This window comes from Lissotriton vulgaris, chromosome 6 (genome assembly GCF_964263255.1).
Source record: "Lissotriton vulgaris chromosome 6, aLisVul1.2, whole genome shotgun sequence".
Taxonomy (NCBI): domain Eukaryota; kingdom Metazoa; phylum Chordata; class Amphibia; order Caudata; family Salamandridae; genus Lissotriton; species Lissotriton vulgaris.
Window position 1 is genome coordinate 1,797,003,345 of NC_141694.1, and position 19,130 is coordinate 1,797,022,474.

General features: G+C 47.3%; 1 protein-coding gene across 1 annotated transcript in view; it reads left to right on the top strand.

The window, feature by feature from the left end:
* LOC147709511 (calcium and integrin-binding family member 2-like) overlaps positions 1-5,105 on the top strand; it is a 91,584-nt gene extending 86,479 nt beyond the window's left edge. The window contains exons 6-8 of the mRNA XM_086926015.1: positions 2,565-2,653; positions 3,573-3,894; positions 4,989-5,105. Coding sequence (XP_086782141.1) covers positions 2,565-2,653; positions 3,573-3,894; positions 4,989-5,105 — 528 coding nt within the window. The remainder of the gene's footprint in view (positions 1-2,564; positions 2,654-3,572; positions 3,895-4,988) is intronic.
* The last annotated feature ends 14,025 nt before the right edge of the window (positions 5,106-19,130 follow it).

Consider the following 19,130-nt stretch of genomic DNA (forward strand, 5'->3'; position numbering starts at 1 on the left):
GAGAATATTCTGTAGATTAAAGTCCTTACAAAATTACTTCTCCTTTCCCTTGGCAATGAAGCAACCACTGCAGGCCAACCTCACAAACAGCACACTGGCAGAGGGGCAGTCCAAACTCCTGCAGCTTCCTTGGTTCTTCTCCTTGGCAGAAAGGTTTCTTGTTCCAGAAGTGATCTAATTTCTTGGGATCAGGGTCCCAATATTTATACCCCAAAATCATTTGTTCTCTGAAGGAAGAGAGGCCTCTGCCTAGTCCAAACCAGTTCCTGAGCACTTTGTTTACATGGCTCTCTTCTTCCTTTCACTGTGCAGGGCAGAGACATCAGCCGCGCCACAGGAGGTGGAGCCAGCACAGGGGAGGGAAGATACAGCTCTGGATCACTCTGTTGACTTGGTTCCTCCTCTCCTTTCACAGTGCAGGGCAGAGACATCAGACAAGCCACAGGGGGTGGAGCCAGCATTGTAGGGGGAAGGCCCAGCCCTATTCAGGTCCCAGGTGCAACTCCTCTCTCCCATCTAGATGCAGATCTCTCTATTCACCACCGGACTGCCCCAGCCTGTCTCCTGGAATCCCCCAGCCCTGTCACTCACAAACCCAGACAAGGAATACACAACCCAGCAGAGGCAGACCTGGATGGTTAGACAAGCAAATACCTGCTTTCTAAAAATAGTATTTGCAAACACAGAATATTAAAATAAACCTCCTTAAAAGATGTATTTTATTATTCTGAGTTCAGGCATACTAAATTCAAATTTCTACCATGTTCCCTGAGTCAGTTAGGATTATAAGAATGTAATAATCTAACTGCCCATTCTGGCCTATGAGAACAGGTAGCCTTCAATAATGAAAAATGAAAATGGCTGTAATTCACTATCAGAACATGCTACACACATCAGAGCATGTCCTATCGTATACTTACAATGCACCCTGCCCTTGGGCCTACCATAGGGGTGTCTAATATGAAGCAAAGGGAAGGTGTAGGGACTGGCAAGTGGATGCACTTGGCCAAGTCGACATGGTAGTGCTAGACTGCACACAGGCCTTGCAATGGCAGGCCTGAGACACACTTTACAAGCTGCTTCTGTGGGTGGCACAACCAGTGCTGCAAGCTCACCAGCAGCATTTGATTTACAAGCCCTGGGCACATATGGTGCACGGTTCTAGGGGCTGACAGATAAATCAAATAACCCAATCATGGAATAACCAATTAGTACATTAATTCAACATAGAGAGCACTAGCACTGTGGCAACGATTAGCAGTGGCACAGTGCCCAAAGCACAAGTCCAGCAAAAACATATCAAAACAGAGGAGGCAATCCGTCAAAAATGGAAGAGAGACTCACGCCAATGATGCCAGGTCTAACAATACTTAATTCAGTACAAGAACACAGCACATCTGGACTGGACCGACCACTTCACCACCCCTTCTCCATGTAACAAAAATATTTTTTAAACCTGTACTTACATGACGTACCCACTGAGGCTCTCCAGGGGTAATACATCATTATGGGCGCCTAAATTCATTACTTCTGTTTGGTGACATATTGCTGCCTGTATGCAACTTATTTTCTTCTCCAATTTTACCCAATGTACTTCATAAAGTATCAATAAATATTGTATTGTATTTACATAGCGCTTACTACTCCTGACGAGGCGTTGACGATATATTTGCATTTACGAATTTCTGAATTTTGCAATGTCAACCTGCATGCTAAGTGGTTACGGTACATGCTTCATACATAGCGTCTCCAGGCATCCATGACCTGTCAGGTGCTACTGTTCATTCTGCCTTTACATCCTCTTGTGTTACCTTTGTGACCTCTATTTTAGAGATCTGAACTGAAGGAAAGATTATAAGGAAAGAGGGCTTTCCAAGATCCATGATCCCTCTCTCTCATTCCCAGCCCAGTGTGTTTCTTGTCCCAGCAGCATTACATAAGCAGCTTTGGTGCTATGGATGATAAACATAGCTATTCACACCAGGCTCCTGCCTTCTGTAGCGGAGCTAGGGCAAGAGAGAGCAGGACAGATGCTAGGGAGGATTACTCTGCTCTCCCACTGCCCAGATCACCACATGGACCAGCAGATCCTCTTGTTGCCTGGTTCTATCTTCATTACCCCAATCCCGACTCAACATCAAAGCACAGAACTTCTAAATTTAAAAGGGGCCACCGTTTGCACTGACAAAAAGCTTTGATGCATGTGCCTGTTAATGAGTAGATATCACATATAGGATTGTAGGAAAGGCTGCTTGGCTTGCAAATCTGGTTCCTGGAGGGAAAAGTGCAGAGCTTTGTGAAACAGGGCTCAAAGAGAATTGAGCATATCCTATGTTTTCCTTTTTACTTGATCCGAAGAGGAACTCCAAGCAAACAATTAAAAATGATTTCTGATGAGAATATGACTCTTATGTAATATTATATTGCAATAAAAGGGCCCGATTCACTAACACATTGCTTTTACTATATATGACATATAATAACTTGGGAGCTACACAATTTATAGCATTTAGGTCTGGCAAAATACATTTTTCTTGAATTCCATACCCTGTTTTTTCTTGCAGATTATGAAAGAGGCAGACCTGAATAACGACAACCTGATTTCCCTGCAGGAATTTGAACATGGGATTAACATAGCCCCTGATTTCTTACAGTAAGAAACACCAACCAATCTAAACGTATTGATTTGTAAACTGTTGTTTATGAAGGTGGGAGTGTTAGTAAAAGTGAATACTTTGAATATCTTGGCGCATGTGTCATAGGGTCAGTGGGAATGATCGGAGACATAAATGGCGGCGACCTTTCTGTGCTAAGAGCAGAAAATCCCCCAAAAGAACATTTCAGCTCTTACTGCCAAGCCCACCCAGGCCCAACCCCAAAGAGGAGCACAGAAACCACAGAGCAGCTTGGCTTTTGTCAATAAACATGAGGCAGTGCAATTTTGTTTCAGTATCAAATCTGACCACTCAGGTCAACAAGCATTTGCAATGCAATAGGTCTCACATTATTAAAGTTTGAGCTATTGGTGTTGCATTATTTAGCAATGCCAATAGCTCAAACTTTAATAATGCGAGACTTATTGCATTGCAAATGCTTGTTTAAATTATTATAACAGCTTCTGAACTCCCAGGCCGCCTCCCAGAAAACTCCTTCGGGGTATCTGTGCTGAACATCTGCGGTTGGGGGGGGCAGGGACTGCCCTGCAGGGGGAGAGGGCACCGCTCATCCGTGCCACAGTCAGGAAGCTATAAAGGCTGAGAGGTGGGGCCACAAATAAAGAGCGTGTGGCCTCTTACCGCGAGATTCTCGAAAACCCATTATTTTCTCCTGGAGCCTCAGCAAGCGGGAGCCGCGTGCAAGGAGGCGTTTCTGGGGTATCTGGTTTGGTTTAAACTGCTTCAGTTGTTCGTGCTTATCTTAGGGGGCACCAAAGCGCCTACACTGTGAGGCGCTGTGCGGGATGGGGGGTGCTACTGGAAGAGAAAGCGAGCCTAGGGAACCAGTGGAGGTGCGGCTACAGTGCATGACAAGAAGTTGTCTCCTTGTTTCATGTCCGTCCCGCTGCTCTGCAGGAGTAAGTGTGGTCATGCAATGGCGGACACGAAGGAGCAGGCCAACACTGAGGAGAGCGAAGGAGACTTCTCTCTACTTCAGCGACTCGGAGCTGCTGCTCGTGGACCTGCCAGAAACGCTGCCCGCACCGACATGGCAAACGTCCCCGGATCCGAGGGCGAAATGACAGCGGCGCTCAAGACCGTGGGCCTGGGCGGGCACGACATGGAGAGCTGCATGCGGCAGTACGGGGCGGGCCGGGACTACTACCGGCTGGCCTCCTACAAGATCGTCAAGGAGATGGTACTGCTGCAGCGGCTGAGGCACCCCAACGTGCAGCAGGTAACGGGGGCTCCCGGGCAAGCAGGGAGTGTGTGCGGTGCATGGCTGATGGTCCGGTGAGCTCTCTAGCCACGGTAGAGAGCGCGGCGTGGCAACAGTGGGAAAGCCTCCTTCAAGCTGTAGCTCGTGGCAGCAGAACCGCGGTACATCCAACTCTTGATTTATAAAGCGGCCGAACGAGAAGCGTCAGTGACCGACATTCAACAAACCAGCACGGACTCTCATGGACCTCTTTACTTTTTTTTTTGTCCTGGCCGCCATTTTGCTGCTTCTCTCGGCTACTATTCTCTGAACTCTGACCCGCCATCTTGTCCATTCCCTCGTCCTTTACCCTTTTCCCTCGTTTCCCCCTTGACGATCCCCCGACCCCACTTAATGGAACTCTGCTCTCCTGCTTTTATTTTTTTTTTCTGGTCTTTACCTGAGAAAATCAACTATGTGTATATATGTATATAGAGATAACTCAATTCCCTGGTATACGCAGTAGACCTTTGCACTATCTACCATTCCTATGTGACTCTTAGAGTATATCCATTTGTATCCCTTCCCTATGTATATAGAGGTAACTCTAATCACTAGTATATGCAGTAGACCTTTGTACTATATACCATTCCTATGTGACTCTTAGAGTATATCCAGTCATATCCCTGCCCTATGTATATAGAGATAACTCTAATCACTAGTATATGCAGTAGACCTTTGTACTATATACCATTCCTATGTGACTCTTAGAGTATATCCATGTCTCTCCCTTCCCTATGTATATAGAGATAACTCTAACCACTAGTATATGCAGTAGACCTTTGTACTATCTACCATTCCTACGTGACTCTTAGAGTATATCCAGTCATATCCCTGCCCTATGTATATAGAGATAGCTCTAATCACTAGTATATGCAGTAGACCTTTGTACTTTCTACCATTCCTATGTGACTCTTAGAGTATATCCATTTGTATCTCTTCCTTGAGTGACTTTACTCCTTGTACATTTATAATGTTTCTTTCTATTTGTATCTCCTCCTTGTGTGACTTTACATCTTGTACATGTGCAATTTTTTGTTATGTTATGTTATGTTAAAATCGGTCTTATATAGTGCTCAGCTACTCCGAGGAGTGTCCCGGCACTTCAAAACCCGATGCAGAAATCAGGAGCAGATGAACAGACAGCAAAAACTATTGGACAAACAACCAGGACTTCAGTTCCTTCCTGAAGGCCAGCAGATTAACATTCTTTGTCTGTGTGCATCTTTTATGTAACGCATGTAATCCTAAGGCTTTACGTTTTTCAACTGGTTCTTACGTAAAGCGCTCTGACACCTTTGGGTAAAGTTCACACTATATAAAATTGCAATAAATAATTAAAAATTAAAAAATATCTGCCACACTGGGATCACGTGCCAGGCTCACATGCCATGATGTCTGTCACACTGGCATCACATGCCAGGCTCACATACATGTTATCTGCCACACTGGCATCACATGCCAGGCTCACATGCATGATATCTGTTACACTGGCATCACATGCAAGGCTCACATACATGTTATCTGCCACACTGGCATCACGTGCCAGGCTCACATACATGATATCTGCTACCCTGGCATCACATTCCAGGCTCACATACATGTTATCTGCCACACTGGCACGCATGCCAGGCTCATATGCATGATATCTGCTACACTGGACCCACATGCCAGGCTCACATACATGTTATCTGCCACAATGGCATCACATGCCAGGCTCACATGTATGATATCTGCTACACTGGCATCACATGCAAGGCTCACATACATGTTATCTGCCACACTGGCATCACATGCCAGGCTCATATGCATGATATCTGCTACCCTGGCATCACATGCCAGGCTCACATACATGTTATCTGCCACACTGGCATCACATGCCAGGCTCACATGCATGATATCTGCCAAACTGGCATCCCATGCAAGGCTCACATACAAGTTATTTGCTACACTGGCATCACGTACCAGGCTCACATACATGACATCTGCTACCCTGGCATCTCATGCCAGGCTCACATGCATGACATCTGCTACAATGGCATCACATGCCAGGCTCACATGCATGATATCTGTTACACTGGCATCACATGCAAGGCTCACATACATGTTATCTGCCACACTGGCATCACGTGCCAGGCTCACATACATGATATCTGCTACCCTGGCATCACATTCCAGGCTCACATACATGTTATCTGCCACACTGGCACGCATGCCAGGCTCATATGCATGATATCTGCTACACTGGACCCACATGCCAGGCTCACATACATGTTATCTGCCACAATGGCATCACATGCCAGGCTCACATGTATGATATCTGCTACACTGGCATCACATGCAAGGCTCACATACATGTTATCTGCCACACTGGCATCACATGCCAGGCTCATATGCATGATATCTGCTACCCTGGCATCACATGCCAGGCTCACATACATGTTATCTGCCACACTGGCATCACATGCCAGGCTCACATGCATGATATCTGCCAAACTGGCATCCCATGCAAGGCTCACATACAAGTTATTTGCCACACTGGCATCACGTACCAGGCTCACATACATGACATCTGCTACCCTGGCATCACATGCCAGGCTCACATGCATGACATCTGCTACAATGGCATCACATGCCAGACTCACATGCATGACATCTGCTAGATTTGCAAAGTCACTTGGTCACGTGGCAGGCTCACCTGCCGGATAGCTAATCACACTGGCCACGTCAATGAATGACTAGTGAGGGTCAAGCCACACTGGTAGCCAGTCCAGGCTGGCAGCCACGCGCAGCCCTGGCAAAGCTGCTCAAACCAGGCAAGTGTTACTGCCCTCGGAAGCGGGTCGTCAGGCATACTCTTATTATTATTACGATTGTTATTATTTTGCAGTAAGAGTCACGAGGCCTGTGTGGAGCCAGAGGGAAGCCCACTCACCCACAAACGTCTGATCCCCGACTTCCTATCACAAGCCCGGGCTCCCATTGGCACAGCGGCTGCCGTTACCCACCTCGGGGCATCTGTTGTGGGGTACCAGCCACACATGGCACTGGGTTGGGAGCTGGTAAGGCTGGTGCCACTGAGAGAGCTGCCCACAGCACGCGGCCATTCAAGGCCTCGAGCCCTTGTTTTATTTTTATTAAGTGGGGAGGCAGGTGCAGTGGCACCGGGGCCCCGGAGTCCCGAGGGGCCAGTTGAAATCTGAAAATGTCTGGATTTTACTACACCAACAGCAGCCAAATGGGTCATTTGCCTGGGCCTGCCCCAGAGCCCGGGCATCCATGCCACAAAGCTGTTCTCGAGCGTCTATGAAAATCGGAACTCTGATTGACGGTCCGGCAGAGCATTGTGGTTCTTGTAGTCTTGCTTTTCTATTACTACTCCGGGAATACGAGTGTCAGAGTGCAGAGGGAGCTCACAGTGGGATACCTCAGTGGGTTGAGGACTCAAGGGAGAATTTCTTGTCTAAACTGCAAACCACAGGCATAAACAAAAGGTTTTAATGGGCGGCCTTTCGCAATTCATCTGGTGATAAAATGAGTAACTTTGTACAGTAAAAAACAAGAAGGTCAATGAAAACCTACAAAGTGCGGCCAAAAAAACAATATCTAGTCCGAAACAGAACAGTGAAATGCGGTTATTAGAAGTTACTACACCTTCCAGAGGAAACAAGCACTGGCAAAGAAAATAGATTTGGTGTTTACTCCTAGTCTTTTGGGTTTTGTTGCTTCCGTGTGAAATGGATCCAAAAATAAAGAAGAAGCCTGCAAGTGGGGTGCGCGCTTGACTGCGAGCCATGGCCTATTGGTGTCTATTACGCGCGTAATAGACACCAATAGGCTGTGGGAGGAGCAATGCGCCCTCCTCTGGCCAATTGTGTGCAGTCTTTTAGCATAAGATGCACGCAAAGACCAATGGGGTAGCAGAAAAAGAAACGCACACGCACGAGCGTGTGCGATTCCTAGGTCAGCTTGATTTCCCCGTTTTTGACTTACTAAAGGTCTCGTGCTGCGCAAGCACTGTTGCGCAGTGCAAAGCAAGTTTCAGGACCTAAAAATGTATGCTTGGGTAGGGTTGGTTTAACTGTTATAATCAATTAAGTCTACTAGTCCTGGAAGATGCAAGGCTGTGTATAGGAAGTGTGTTTATTTCGGACCTTTGGAAGTCTTACACCCTAGCACTCTTGTCCGTTACATAGGTTTTTCTTCAAGTGAGTCTCCATTGATAATCACAAGCACTGAATAGTCCCACCCATGTGCAAGATCGCGGAGCACTCCTACATAATATATATGTCTGTATATCGTCTTCACCTTACTTCGGAGGGCTGAAATTTTTGGACGACATAAAAATGTTATCGGCCTAATAAAACAGGCTATATTAGCCATTTCCATTCATTTACTTTAAAAAAAAAAAGAAAATGTACTTAAGCACTGAAAAGTCTGAAAAAATGATGTGACATTGCAAAAGAAAAACTTCTTTCAGAAACCATTTTTTAAAGGAAATGAAAAGAGAAAATGTAGCCATATTGGTGACAGTTAGGGTAGATTAGAAGACCCATACTGCACCTTTAAGGGCCGCACAACTTCCAGTATCCCGTCATGCTTTACAGGTGGCAGTTACCTCAGTTTTGTTTTTTACAGTGATTATCAGTGATACATAGGAGAATAATCATATTTATCTCGTCCGCCAGGGAGGAAGGGGGTTGCCTATGATTTCAATTAATATTCCACTGAAGCAGAACTGTGATTACATGTACTAAACCTTTCCTTCTTCTTCTTCACAATTGATAATGATAAGTCGCTAAGCCCTGCCAATACCTGCGGGAGAAGGGACACAAAATGAACCCTATGAAATGCTAAGCAAAGACATTCCTCAAAGAGGCTTGTTCCACTTGGGCATCTGCTCTGGAATCTGAATCAAGATTGTAGTGTCTTGTAAAGGTGTAGACAGACCTACATGTAGCTCCCTTTCATATTTCAATAATGGGGATGTTTCGGAGCAATAGAGCTGTGTCTGCTTTTCCTCAGTTAAAATGGGCTTTCAGCCTTTCAGGTAAGTATTTATTTGCTTTTTGGTACCATAAAATAATACATGAAACTAGCCATCTGACCAGTGAATGTTTGGATATATTTAATCCTGTACCTAAAGGCTCATATATTGCAACGTTTTTGTGATTTCCTAATATGCCTAGTCTTGTAAAGTTAGGACTTTAGAAATATCCTAACTTTGAGTGTGTCAAGAGATCTTTCTGCCAGAGATGAGGTGTTCTGATAAAACTGTAGGAGTAATAATAGTCTGATTTACTTGAAAGTCTGAAATTCTTTAGGCAGACATTTGGAATGTGCTCTCATGACTACCCTGTTTTTATGGAATTCTGTATATAGTTTGTGAAGAAATAAAGCTTGCTGACCCTGTGTGCCTATGCTATGACCACACGAAAGCATTTTTCTATGAAATAAGTTGTAGAGAAGCCTCATTAATAGGTTCGAACAGAGAACTCATGAGGCGTGATAGGAAAATATTCAACTCCCACTGCTAGTTGGAATCCCGTCTATGAGTTTTGCCAGACTTTTGTCGCTGCAGATGTTGCAGAAATCTTCAGGATAACATGGATCCCACTCCACCTGTACCCTGTACACAGTCAGAAGCAGAGTTCAAAGCAGACAGACTCTCAGGTACAAGGAGTGTCTGTAGAGGGTCACTGGGTTCTCTGCTCTTTCTGGATTTCACAGCTGTCAACCTTTGTTGCTTTGGTCTCAAACATCGAGCAGGGAGAGTACACATACGAAGATATACCTGATTCTGGTAAGTAGTTAGTTCTGGTGAGTAGTCAATTCTGGTAAGCAGTTAGTTCAGAAATGAGGCCTGGGCAAAGACCAGCTCCTTTCAGCTTCCGGACCATGGAGTCAAGTATTTATCATCTGTCAGGATTGCTTGCCCAAATTTCCATTTGATTTTTGGGAAGCAAAAATAACCCTGTTGGGATAATTTCCAGGTTTCCAGATTATCAATTGAAAGTCTAGGCCTCTTGTTCCCATTGTGGGCATTCTAACATTCAGCCATTTGTTTTGGTGCAGTTCACTTAAACATCACTTTAACATCCAGAAGGAAATATAGTTTAGTGGCTAATCTACCACTAGATCTGTCGGGACGTGCTGCTAGTATATATATATATATATATATGTATATATATATATATACTACTATAATAAAGGAAGAACTTTGCAACTTTGAGGTGGGTAAACTCGGGAACCACAGCACCAATCCACACACCCGATACATCATTGTAATCGTCAGGGTGTGCAGATGGACATAGGCTATATAAATAAAACAAATATGCGTTATCTAAAAAATTGACGATAAAAAAAAAGTAGTCCCTTGCAAGTAGCGCCGGCCGCGACCTGCGTGGTGACATCAGGGAGGAGCGGCGTGCAGGAGCGGAAGAGTAGCGACGGACATGGCGCGGGGGAGGAGCAGTGACGAATGGCAGAATGGTGGTGAGGACCGGCGGACAGGTGGGAGGAGCGGTAAGCGGCGAGGAGCGGCGGAGCGGTGAAATGAGGAGCGTGGAGGAGCAGCGGCGGCTGAGGTAAGGCTCCGGGCAGGCGGGGGTCGGGGTCGGTGGGGGGCGGGGCGGGCAGGGGCCCGAGCTGCTTTACAATGTCAGGGCGGGCGGGGGCCGGGCTGCTGCACAATGTTGGGGTGGGCGGGAGTCCGGTAAGCCTCATTGCACGCGGGGTGCGGGCAGGGGCCCGAGCTGCTTGACAATGTCAGGGCGGGCGGCCAGGCTGCTGCACAATGTCGGAGCGGGCGGGGGTCTGGGAAGCCTGATTGCTCCCGAACAAGGTCGGGTCAGGCTGCTAGTACTAATATAATAAAGAGAGAGCCCAAACCTTTGAGGCGGGTAATCTCAGGACCCACAGCACCAATCACAACACCCAATACAGCGTTGGAAAAGGCAGTTCCTGCAGAACGACATAGGCTATGCAGACGCCCACCATATACATTTAAAAGGTAAAAGAACCGTGCCAGCAAAGTATTCCTGGTGGGTGTGTCTGCATTGTGCTGTGGGCGTGTGCTGGGGGCGTGTGGTACGTTCCGCCCTTCATGCCATGTCTCATATTGTGTGCTAATCCCACCCTGCTCCCTTTAAATACCCCTGCACTCCCTAATCATAACCCACCCTTACTCCTTAAAATACCCCAACACCCTTAAACACTAACCCATCTTAACCCTATCAATATACCCTGTACCCCAAAACCCAAACCTGTACCCTATAAATACCCCTGTATCTCAAAACTCAAACCTACCCCTGAACCCTAAAAATACCCCTGTACCCCAAAACCCAAACCTAGCCCTGAACCCTAAAAATACCCCTGTACCCCAAAACCCAAACCTAGCCCTGAACCCTAAAAATACCACTGTACCCCAAAACCCAAACCTACCCCTGAATCCTAAAATACCCCTGCACCCCAAAACCCAAACCTAGCCCTGAACCCTTAAAATACCCCTGTACCCCAAACCCCAAACCTACCCCTGAACCCTAAAAATACCCCTGTACCCCAAAACCCAAACCTAGCCCTGAACCCTAAAAATAACCCTGTAATATAATAAAGAGAGAGCCCAACCCTTTGTGGCGGGTAATCTCAGGAACCACAGCACCAATCACAACACCCTGCTCCCTTTAAATACCCCTGCACTCCATAATCATAACCCACCCTTACTCCTTAAAATACCCCAACACCCTTAAACACTAACCCATCTTAACCCTATCAATATACCCTGTACCCCAAAACCCAAACCTAGCCCTGTACCCTATAAATACCCCTGTACCCCAAAACCCAAACCTAGCCCTGTACCCTATAAATACCACTGTACCCCAAAACCCAAACCTAGCCCTGAACCCTAAAAATACCCCTGTACCCCAAAACCCAAACCTAGCCCCGAACCCTTAAAATACTCCTATACCCCAAAACCCAAACCTGGCCCTGAACCCTAAAAATACCCCTGTACCCCAAAACCCATACCTATCCCTAAACCCTAAAACTACCCCTGTACCCCATAAACCAAAACTATATCTGAACCCTTAAAATACCCAAACACCCCAAAACATGTACCTCAGTGCCCCAAAACATATACCCCTATACCCATACTTACCTTATCCAAACGTTAAAAACGACGAATTTCGTTGTAAATGTATGTGTGGTAAAAGCATATAAAATGTAATGCTATGTGTTATAATGGCATCGCGGAGTCATGGTACTTTCGTAATGAAAGTATGCGGAGTGATGGTATGCGGAAAGAAAGTTGCGGAATAATGGGTGTTTACCCTCCCCCGGTATGTACATTGGTGGCACGGCGGCCCACATCTCCAGCAACATACTCATATTTTTTAGCCACAGATTTGAAAAATGCACAGGTCTCTCTCATTGGTGGCCAGCACCGACATACACTTTTAGACTCACCTCCCTCCACAAGTTCTAGAATTGCGAACTTTAGAGCTGGGGAGCTACGTTAGAATCTCGGCATCAGCTCAACATCCTGTGATTCCAGGCAAAACGCTTTGTCTCCCCGAGCCTACCACAAATGAATGTGTTCTTCTGTAATGTAAATTGTGCTCATGCCATGTTGTCGAGTTCGCGCTATATAATATTGCAAAGAAAAATAAAGTAGGGAAACTCGAGTTCACACACTACTGAACGCGCACTCTTAAGTGCATCAGCAGGGCACTGTGAATCGGAGCGTTTTTTACAGGCCTGTTACAGATAAGAAATGCTATCAGAACAAAATCCTACAAAACAATATACTACTGGCCGGCAGCAATTCATACCCGGACAATGTCGGGACGGGCTGCTAGTATATATATATATATATATATATATATATATATATATATATATATATATATATATATATATATATATATATATATATGTTCAAATATTAAAAATACACACACTGAAACACCAAAGGTTACAAGGACGTTATAGTTAGCCTCACATTTCACTTGTACAAAACCAGTGAAATTTAGCAGTTATAGTGTTAATTTACATCGCCAAAATGCACTGTTTATGACCTCAGATATTACATCACTCGTGACATGATCAGTGACATCACTGATGACATGGTGGTGGTCCCGAGGGTCCACAACCGATCAGGAGGTGGTGGACCTCTGGACTATGGGGGATGGAGAGGGTGGCGGCGTGGGCCCACCCACATACATTTTGTTAACAGTCCCACAGTCCCGATGAGGTGGTGGTCCTTGGGGCAGTGTGGAGGCCTGCCTGCATTATTTTACTATGAGTTGCACCAGAGAGGTGGCTGTCCCAGGGACTGGCAGGGGCCACGGGGGACCCTGCATTCATTATAAAGGTTTGCCTCGAGGCGGTCATATTGTTACGTGCCCTGGGGACGTGGTAGCTCCTGTGGGTGGCGGTCCTCGGGGATTTCATAAACCCTGCACAATCTGCGTAAATAAATTTACCTATCAGCCAAATTACATGTAATTCCATTCAGCAGTTCGGGCTACAAGCATGTTTGAAAGTCCTATGGGAATTAACATTGGAAAAAGCACTTTATTGAGACCATTTGTTCTCAGCCCCCACTTCTTTGATCATCCCAAAACCTTTCATGCACAACAAGACTCAGTATGACACTTTTTGGGGAGATATAGTCAAGTCAAAAAACGCTTTTTTAATGGAAACACTGTCTTAACTATAATTGCCTAAGGTGTATATATATTACCTTCAGGTGGTCGCCAGTAGGCAGTTATAGTTTGGAACTCCACAGAAATGTATGGTTATTGGGCAATATCTATCAAGCTTCACACAGCAAGATGGCTTGCTGCATTGCGCTGCGTGAAAAAACAGGAAAACGCTGTATTTAACATCATACGGCGCATTCCTGTCCTTTCCTTGTGCTGGCAAACCTTTGGCTCCCTTGCGCCAACACAGACACCTTTGCGTGCAAGGGTACCTGCGCTGCAGGCTTCTTCACAAAAATAATACTGAAAGGGATTTTCCACTGTAGAAAGAGGGGAAAAAAGAGGAGAAATAAAGTTATTTCTCTTTGTTAAACCTCTCCTGAAGAGGTGTAGCATTTTAACAGACTAATGCTAAATCTGGGATTGCACCAAAATCCAAGGGTGGATGTGTAGGAACACCCATGGCACACCTCCCTGGGGCAGAGTAACGCAAGGCAGCGATTTGTGCTGGGTTGTGTAGATTGATAAATCTGTATCTAGTTTTGTATCACCCTTGGGCCTCCTTGCGTGGCGCAAGGGCAATGCAATACTATGATAAATCTGGCACGGTGTGTGTGTGTGTGTATATTCATATTTTAATCTATATACACACATATATACACACACTGTGTATGTGTTTATATATGTATGTACACACACACACGCACATATTGATTTATGTAGATTTCCTAAAATTAGCTTTCATTAAGAAGCCAAATGAAAACATGTCCACTGGAATTCTGCGGCTGTGAAGGACCAAATTATGCAGCAGGGTTCACTAAAGTATGTGGCATGAAATAACATTATGCGGCGTAATGCAGCACATTTTGTGATAGTACTATTTATTTTCCAATTTTTTCTCATCTTAACAACGTAGAGGCAAATGTTTTCACATCATTACTACCAGTTTAGCTTCCAAATAGAGCAAATAAGCATTTAAAAGGTGATCAGTCAGCCTTTGCAAAGGGTCTGCCAACACGTCGCACGTTTTTAATAACTGTTGATCCGTTTGAGCTAGAAGCAATTTTTTGTTAAAATCTAAAGATTATGCATCAGAAGATAAATTGTCAATACTGAAATCCAAACTCATGCAGAAAGTGCTGCAGCTACAGAATCGCATAATTCCAGTGGCCCTGAAGTTATGTTGCTCTTACTCTTCTTGCTGTAGAGATTATCTTTACGAGAAAGAGTATTATTCATGGGTAACGATATGCGCCAACATATGACTCGCGGATGAGCTCTCGAGTCTAGTATTGTGAAAAAGCCACGGCTGTGCTGCATCACAGGGAAAGAGCTGGAATGTGCATTATTTAAAAGACTATGACGCCTTCCTTTCCTTGTCCTTGTGCTGGTGCCATTTTGGCTGCCTAGCACCAATGCAGGCACCCTTGCATTCTGGTGCAAGGGTGCCTGTGTAGCATGCAGGATTGTTTTTGTGCAGGAAGGGGCATTTTCCTGCACAAAACCAATCCTGAGCGGCATATTCCGTCCATGTGTGCTGCTGAATGCAGCACTCACAGAAAGAGGAGAAGAGTTCTCTTCCAGAGGATCCTCACCAATAGTCATAAGCATTAGAATATTCCCACCCATGCGCAGGACCCCGGAAACACTATATTATATGTGCCCCACATATATATAACCATATATATATATATATATATATATATATATATATACATATATATATATAAAAAATAAGCATTTGCAGCCTACTAAACACCAGAGCTGAATCATGCTGTAAAGAATTTCCACCATACATGAAAAAACATGCATTAGAAATATGAGAAACAACAACAAAGTTTGTTTTAGAACTGTTTTAATGCTCAGAAAGCTGTAGAAATTCTTATAAAACACTGAAAGCATAGGAAGCTCCCAGGGCTGCATTGCAAATCCCCAGTCTAAAAAGACTGAAAAGCTAACCTGCAGCTGTATGCAATAAACTGACACCGTGCCTTTAAGGCACCCATGACCCCCAGCTTCCCTTCATGCCTCAGGAGTGACAGTTAGGTCAGTTGTTCTTTCCGGCTCCTTCAGGAAGGGTCCTGGCAACACAGCTCCACTAATTTCTGTTTTTCTGACAGAAATTTACTTCGCTTTTCACAGTTTTTACACTTTGTCAAGTAAGAATCTGTCTTTTATTGACAGTTTGGTGGGTATTTTCTGCTTTGAAATGCCTTCCCTTTTTGACAACTGCCCTTCTTGTGGCAACAAGAAGGCCAAGACAGACAGCCATGAAGCCTGTATTCTTTGTCTGCCTGAAGAACATGACCCAAAGGCCTGTCCTCACTGCAAAACCCTGACAGGAAGAACTCTGAAGGACAGGGAGAGGATTTGCATCTATGGCCTAGCCCAAAGGTCTTCCAGAGGAAGGTCTCCGGTAAAGAAGGGCTCCAAGAGGGCTAGAACACCTTCAAAGGACAAGTCTTCACACTTCAGCTTCAGCGTCGGGCTCGGCGCTGAAGAAAGAACTACCGGTGGGTCATTTATGTAAAAAACAACTTTCGACGGTGGGCTCGCCGTCGAGAAGAAGAGATTCAGGTACGTCGTCGACGTCTAGAATTCAAGACCCTCCGCCATCGTCAACTCGGCGTCAATAGGTGTCGAGGACCAAGACCCTTCCGCCGTCGTCAACCCGGCGACGATCGGCGTCGAGGACCAAGACCCCTCTGCCATCATCAACCCAGTGACGATCAGCGTCGAGGACCATCACACATCCGCCGCCGTCGTCAACCAGGTGACGATTGGCGTCGAGAAGTGTGCCCGCTCCACCGTCGTCAACCTGGCGACGATCGGCATTGAGGAGCAGAGACCCTCCGCCGCCGTCGTCGTCACGACATTCGGCGTCGAGGAGAGGCTCACCTCTGCCGTCACAGAGAGCACAGAATCCTCCGCCGTTGACAACCAGACCTCGATCGGCGTAGAGGAGGAGGTCTCCGTCGATGTCGCGTAGGTGTTCGGCCTCAAGGGTGTCCAATACCCATCCGCCGTCATCGCGTAGACACTCGGCGTCGGGATTGACTGCTCCACCGTCGCCCCAGCGGCGTTCGGCGTCGAGGGCTCCGTCATCGGCTTCACATCGCTGCTCGATGTCGAGAAATCACGATCCTCGCACCGCTCACCGTTGAGGTATTCGACATCAGAACATCCGACGTCGAAGCATCATGAGCGGGCTGGGTTGACGTCGGGGGACTCCGCTTCAGGGAGATCCAGAGGAGAATCGGTGATTCTAGTGACGGAATCAGCCTCCCGCCGCTCATCCTCACATTTGGGGGCTACGAGGCGGATGCAAGATTACGCCAGTCCTACACACAGGTCTCCTCTTCAGAGACTAGTTGAAGAAGTGGACAGACGCAGCCCCCCCAGGCACAGATTTCAAGCTGAAAGGTGGCCTGTGAGGAGGCCTACTAGATCTCGTTCCGCCAGAAGGTAGGAACATTCAGGAAGATCACGCGATAGGAGGCACAGTGCTCATCGCAGGAGTAAAAGAACGCCATCAACTTCTTCTACCTCCTCTACCCAATCTTCCAAAAGGGATTATTCTCCCACACTTTCGGATAGTCCTATCTCTAGGATCTCACCGGTTGATGACATCAACACTTTCCATGATGTCCTGCAAAGAGGAACTCAGAAGCTCAACATTGAACTGTCTATTCAACAAGTCACTACAACAGTGATTCACCAGAAGTCTGCTTCACGCCCTTTGCTGCCATTGGTTCCAGGGATTATGGACCCTGTCAAAGACATATTCCTGGCTCCAGTGACCATTAAAGCGGTGCCGGCTCGCATCCAGAAAAAGTACAAGCCAGCTACCTCTGACCCGGTCTTTATCAAGACTGACCCTCCTGCAGACTCAGTGATCGTAGCAGCAGCACGAAAAACACGCTTGGTCACTGCTACCTCCTCAGTCCCACCAGATAACGACAGCAGGTCACAGATCTCGTGGGGTCTCTTCTACACTGAAGGTCTCCAGTGCAGCTGCACTGTTGGGTAGATATGACACCCCCTACACTGCACAGCTCCCCAGCTGTAGCGCGTCTCTGCCCCAGCGCCTTTGGCTCGCCCCTGACCTCGGCGCCCTCACTGCTGCTCGTTCTCTTGTCTCGCTGTTGCCCTCCTTGTGATTCCTGCCCTTCTTGTGATTCCTGTCCGCCTTGTGTTTTTCCTGCTCTTCCTGTGATTCCTGCCCTCCGTGTGTGTTCCTGCCCTCCTGTGATTCCCCACCGCTCTTCGTGACTCCGCTGCCCTCTTTTCTGTGAATTCTCGTTGTACCTCCTGGTCTGGTATCAGTTCTTTGCCCAGTGGTATTGTACCCCCTGCTGCGCCCCCCGCTTCCTGCCGCCCCTCCCTCGCTGCCCCGCCCCCCCTTTTTTTCTGTAAATCCCAATTGGCCACCCCGCTCCCGCCTCCCAGCTGCCCCTCCCTCTCACTTGGCCTCATATGGAGCCCGCGTGTACGCGCAGCAGGCGTGCCGATTGTGCGCCGAAGGCTTGCCAAAGGCAAGTCCGTCTGCGCCCGTCGGCGCCTGGACCGCGCCCAGCACCAGGACTACTGGCCCTCAACGTCGCCAGCCCATCCGACAGTCTTACGATGCCGCCACCCTCCACGGACTCAACGCCGACCGAAAGCCCGCCTGCTACCGCGCCACCCCGAAGCGGACCCACGGACCCTTCACCTGCCAAGCCTGCAAATTCACCTGCCTCCGTACCGTCACCGCACCCACCAAGCCAAGCACCAGCAACAACCACCTCAAGTGCATCCTGCTCAACACCCGCTCCGTCCACAGGCACGCCGTGAACTCTGGAACCTCCTGGACACAACATCAACAGACGTCGCCTTCCTCACAGAAACCTGGATGAACGCCTCCTCAGCCCCGACATCGCCATAGCCATCCCGGATGGCTACAAGATCACCCAGAAGAACTGCGTCAACCAAACCGGAGGAGGCATTGCATCGTCCACAGAAACACCAGCCGCATCACGACCAACTCAGACGACACCCTCACCGCCGCCGAGCACCTTCACTTCCAGATACACATCGACCCCAAGACCACCCTCAGGGGCACTCTCATCTACAGGCCCCCGGGACCACGCACTTAATTCAGCGAAGCCATCGCAGACCTGGTCAGTCAGCACGCCCTCACCTCCACAGACTACATCCTCCTAGGGGACCTCAACTTCCACCTGGAGACCAACAAGGACTGCAACACCGCCGCCCTGATGGACAACCTCGCCAACCTCGAACTCAAGCAACTGGTGAACACCCCAACCCACTACGCCGGCCACCCGCTTGACACGGTCTTCTCCTCCAGCAAGCACATCGCCTTCAGCCACTCCACCGGACTACACTGGACTGACCACAGCTGTATCCACTTCAACTTCAGGAGAACCACAACCCACCAGCACCTGCAGCAGGCTCCCCGCAGAAACTGGAGCAAGATCACCACCGACCAGCTCACCACCACCCTCAGCCAGAACC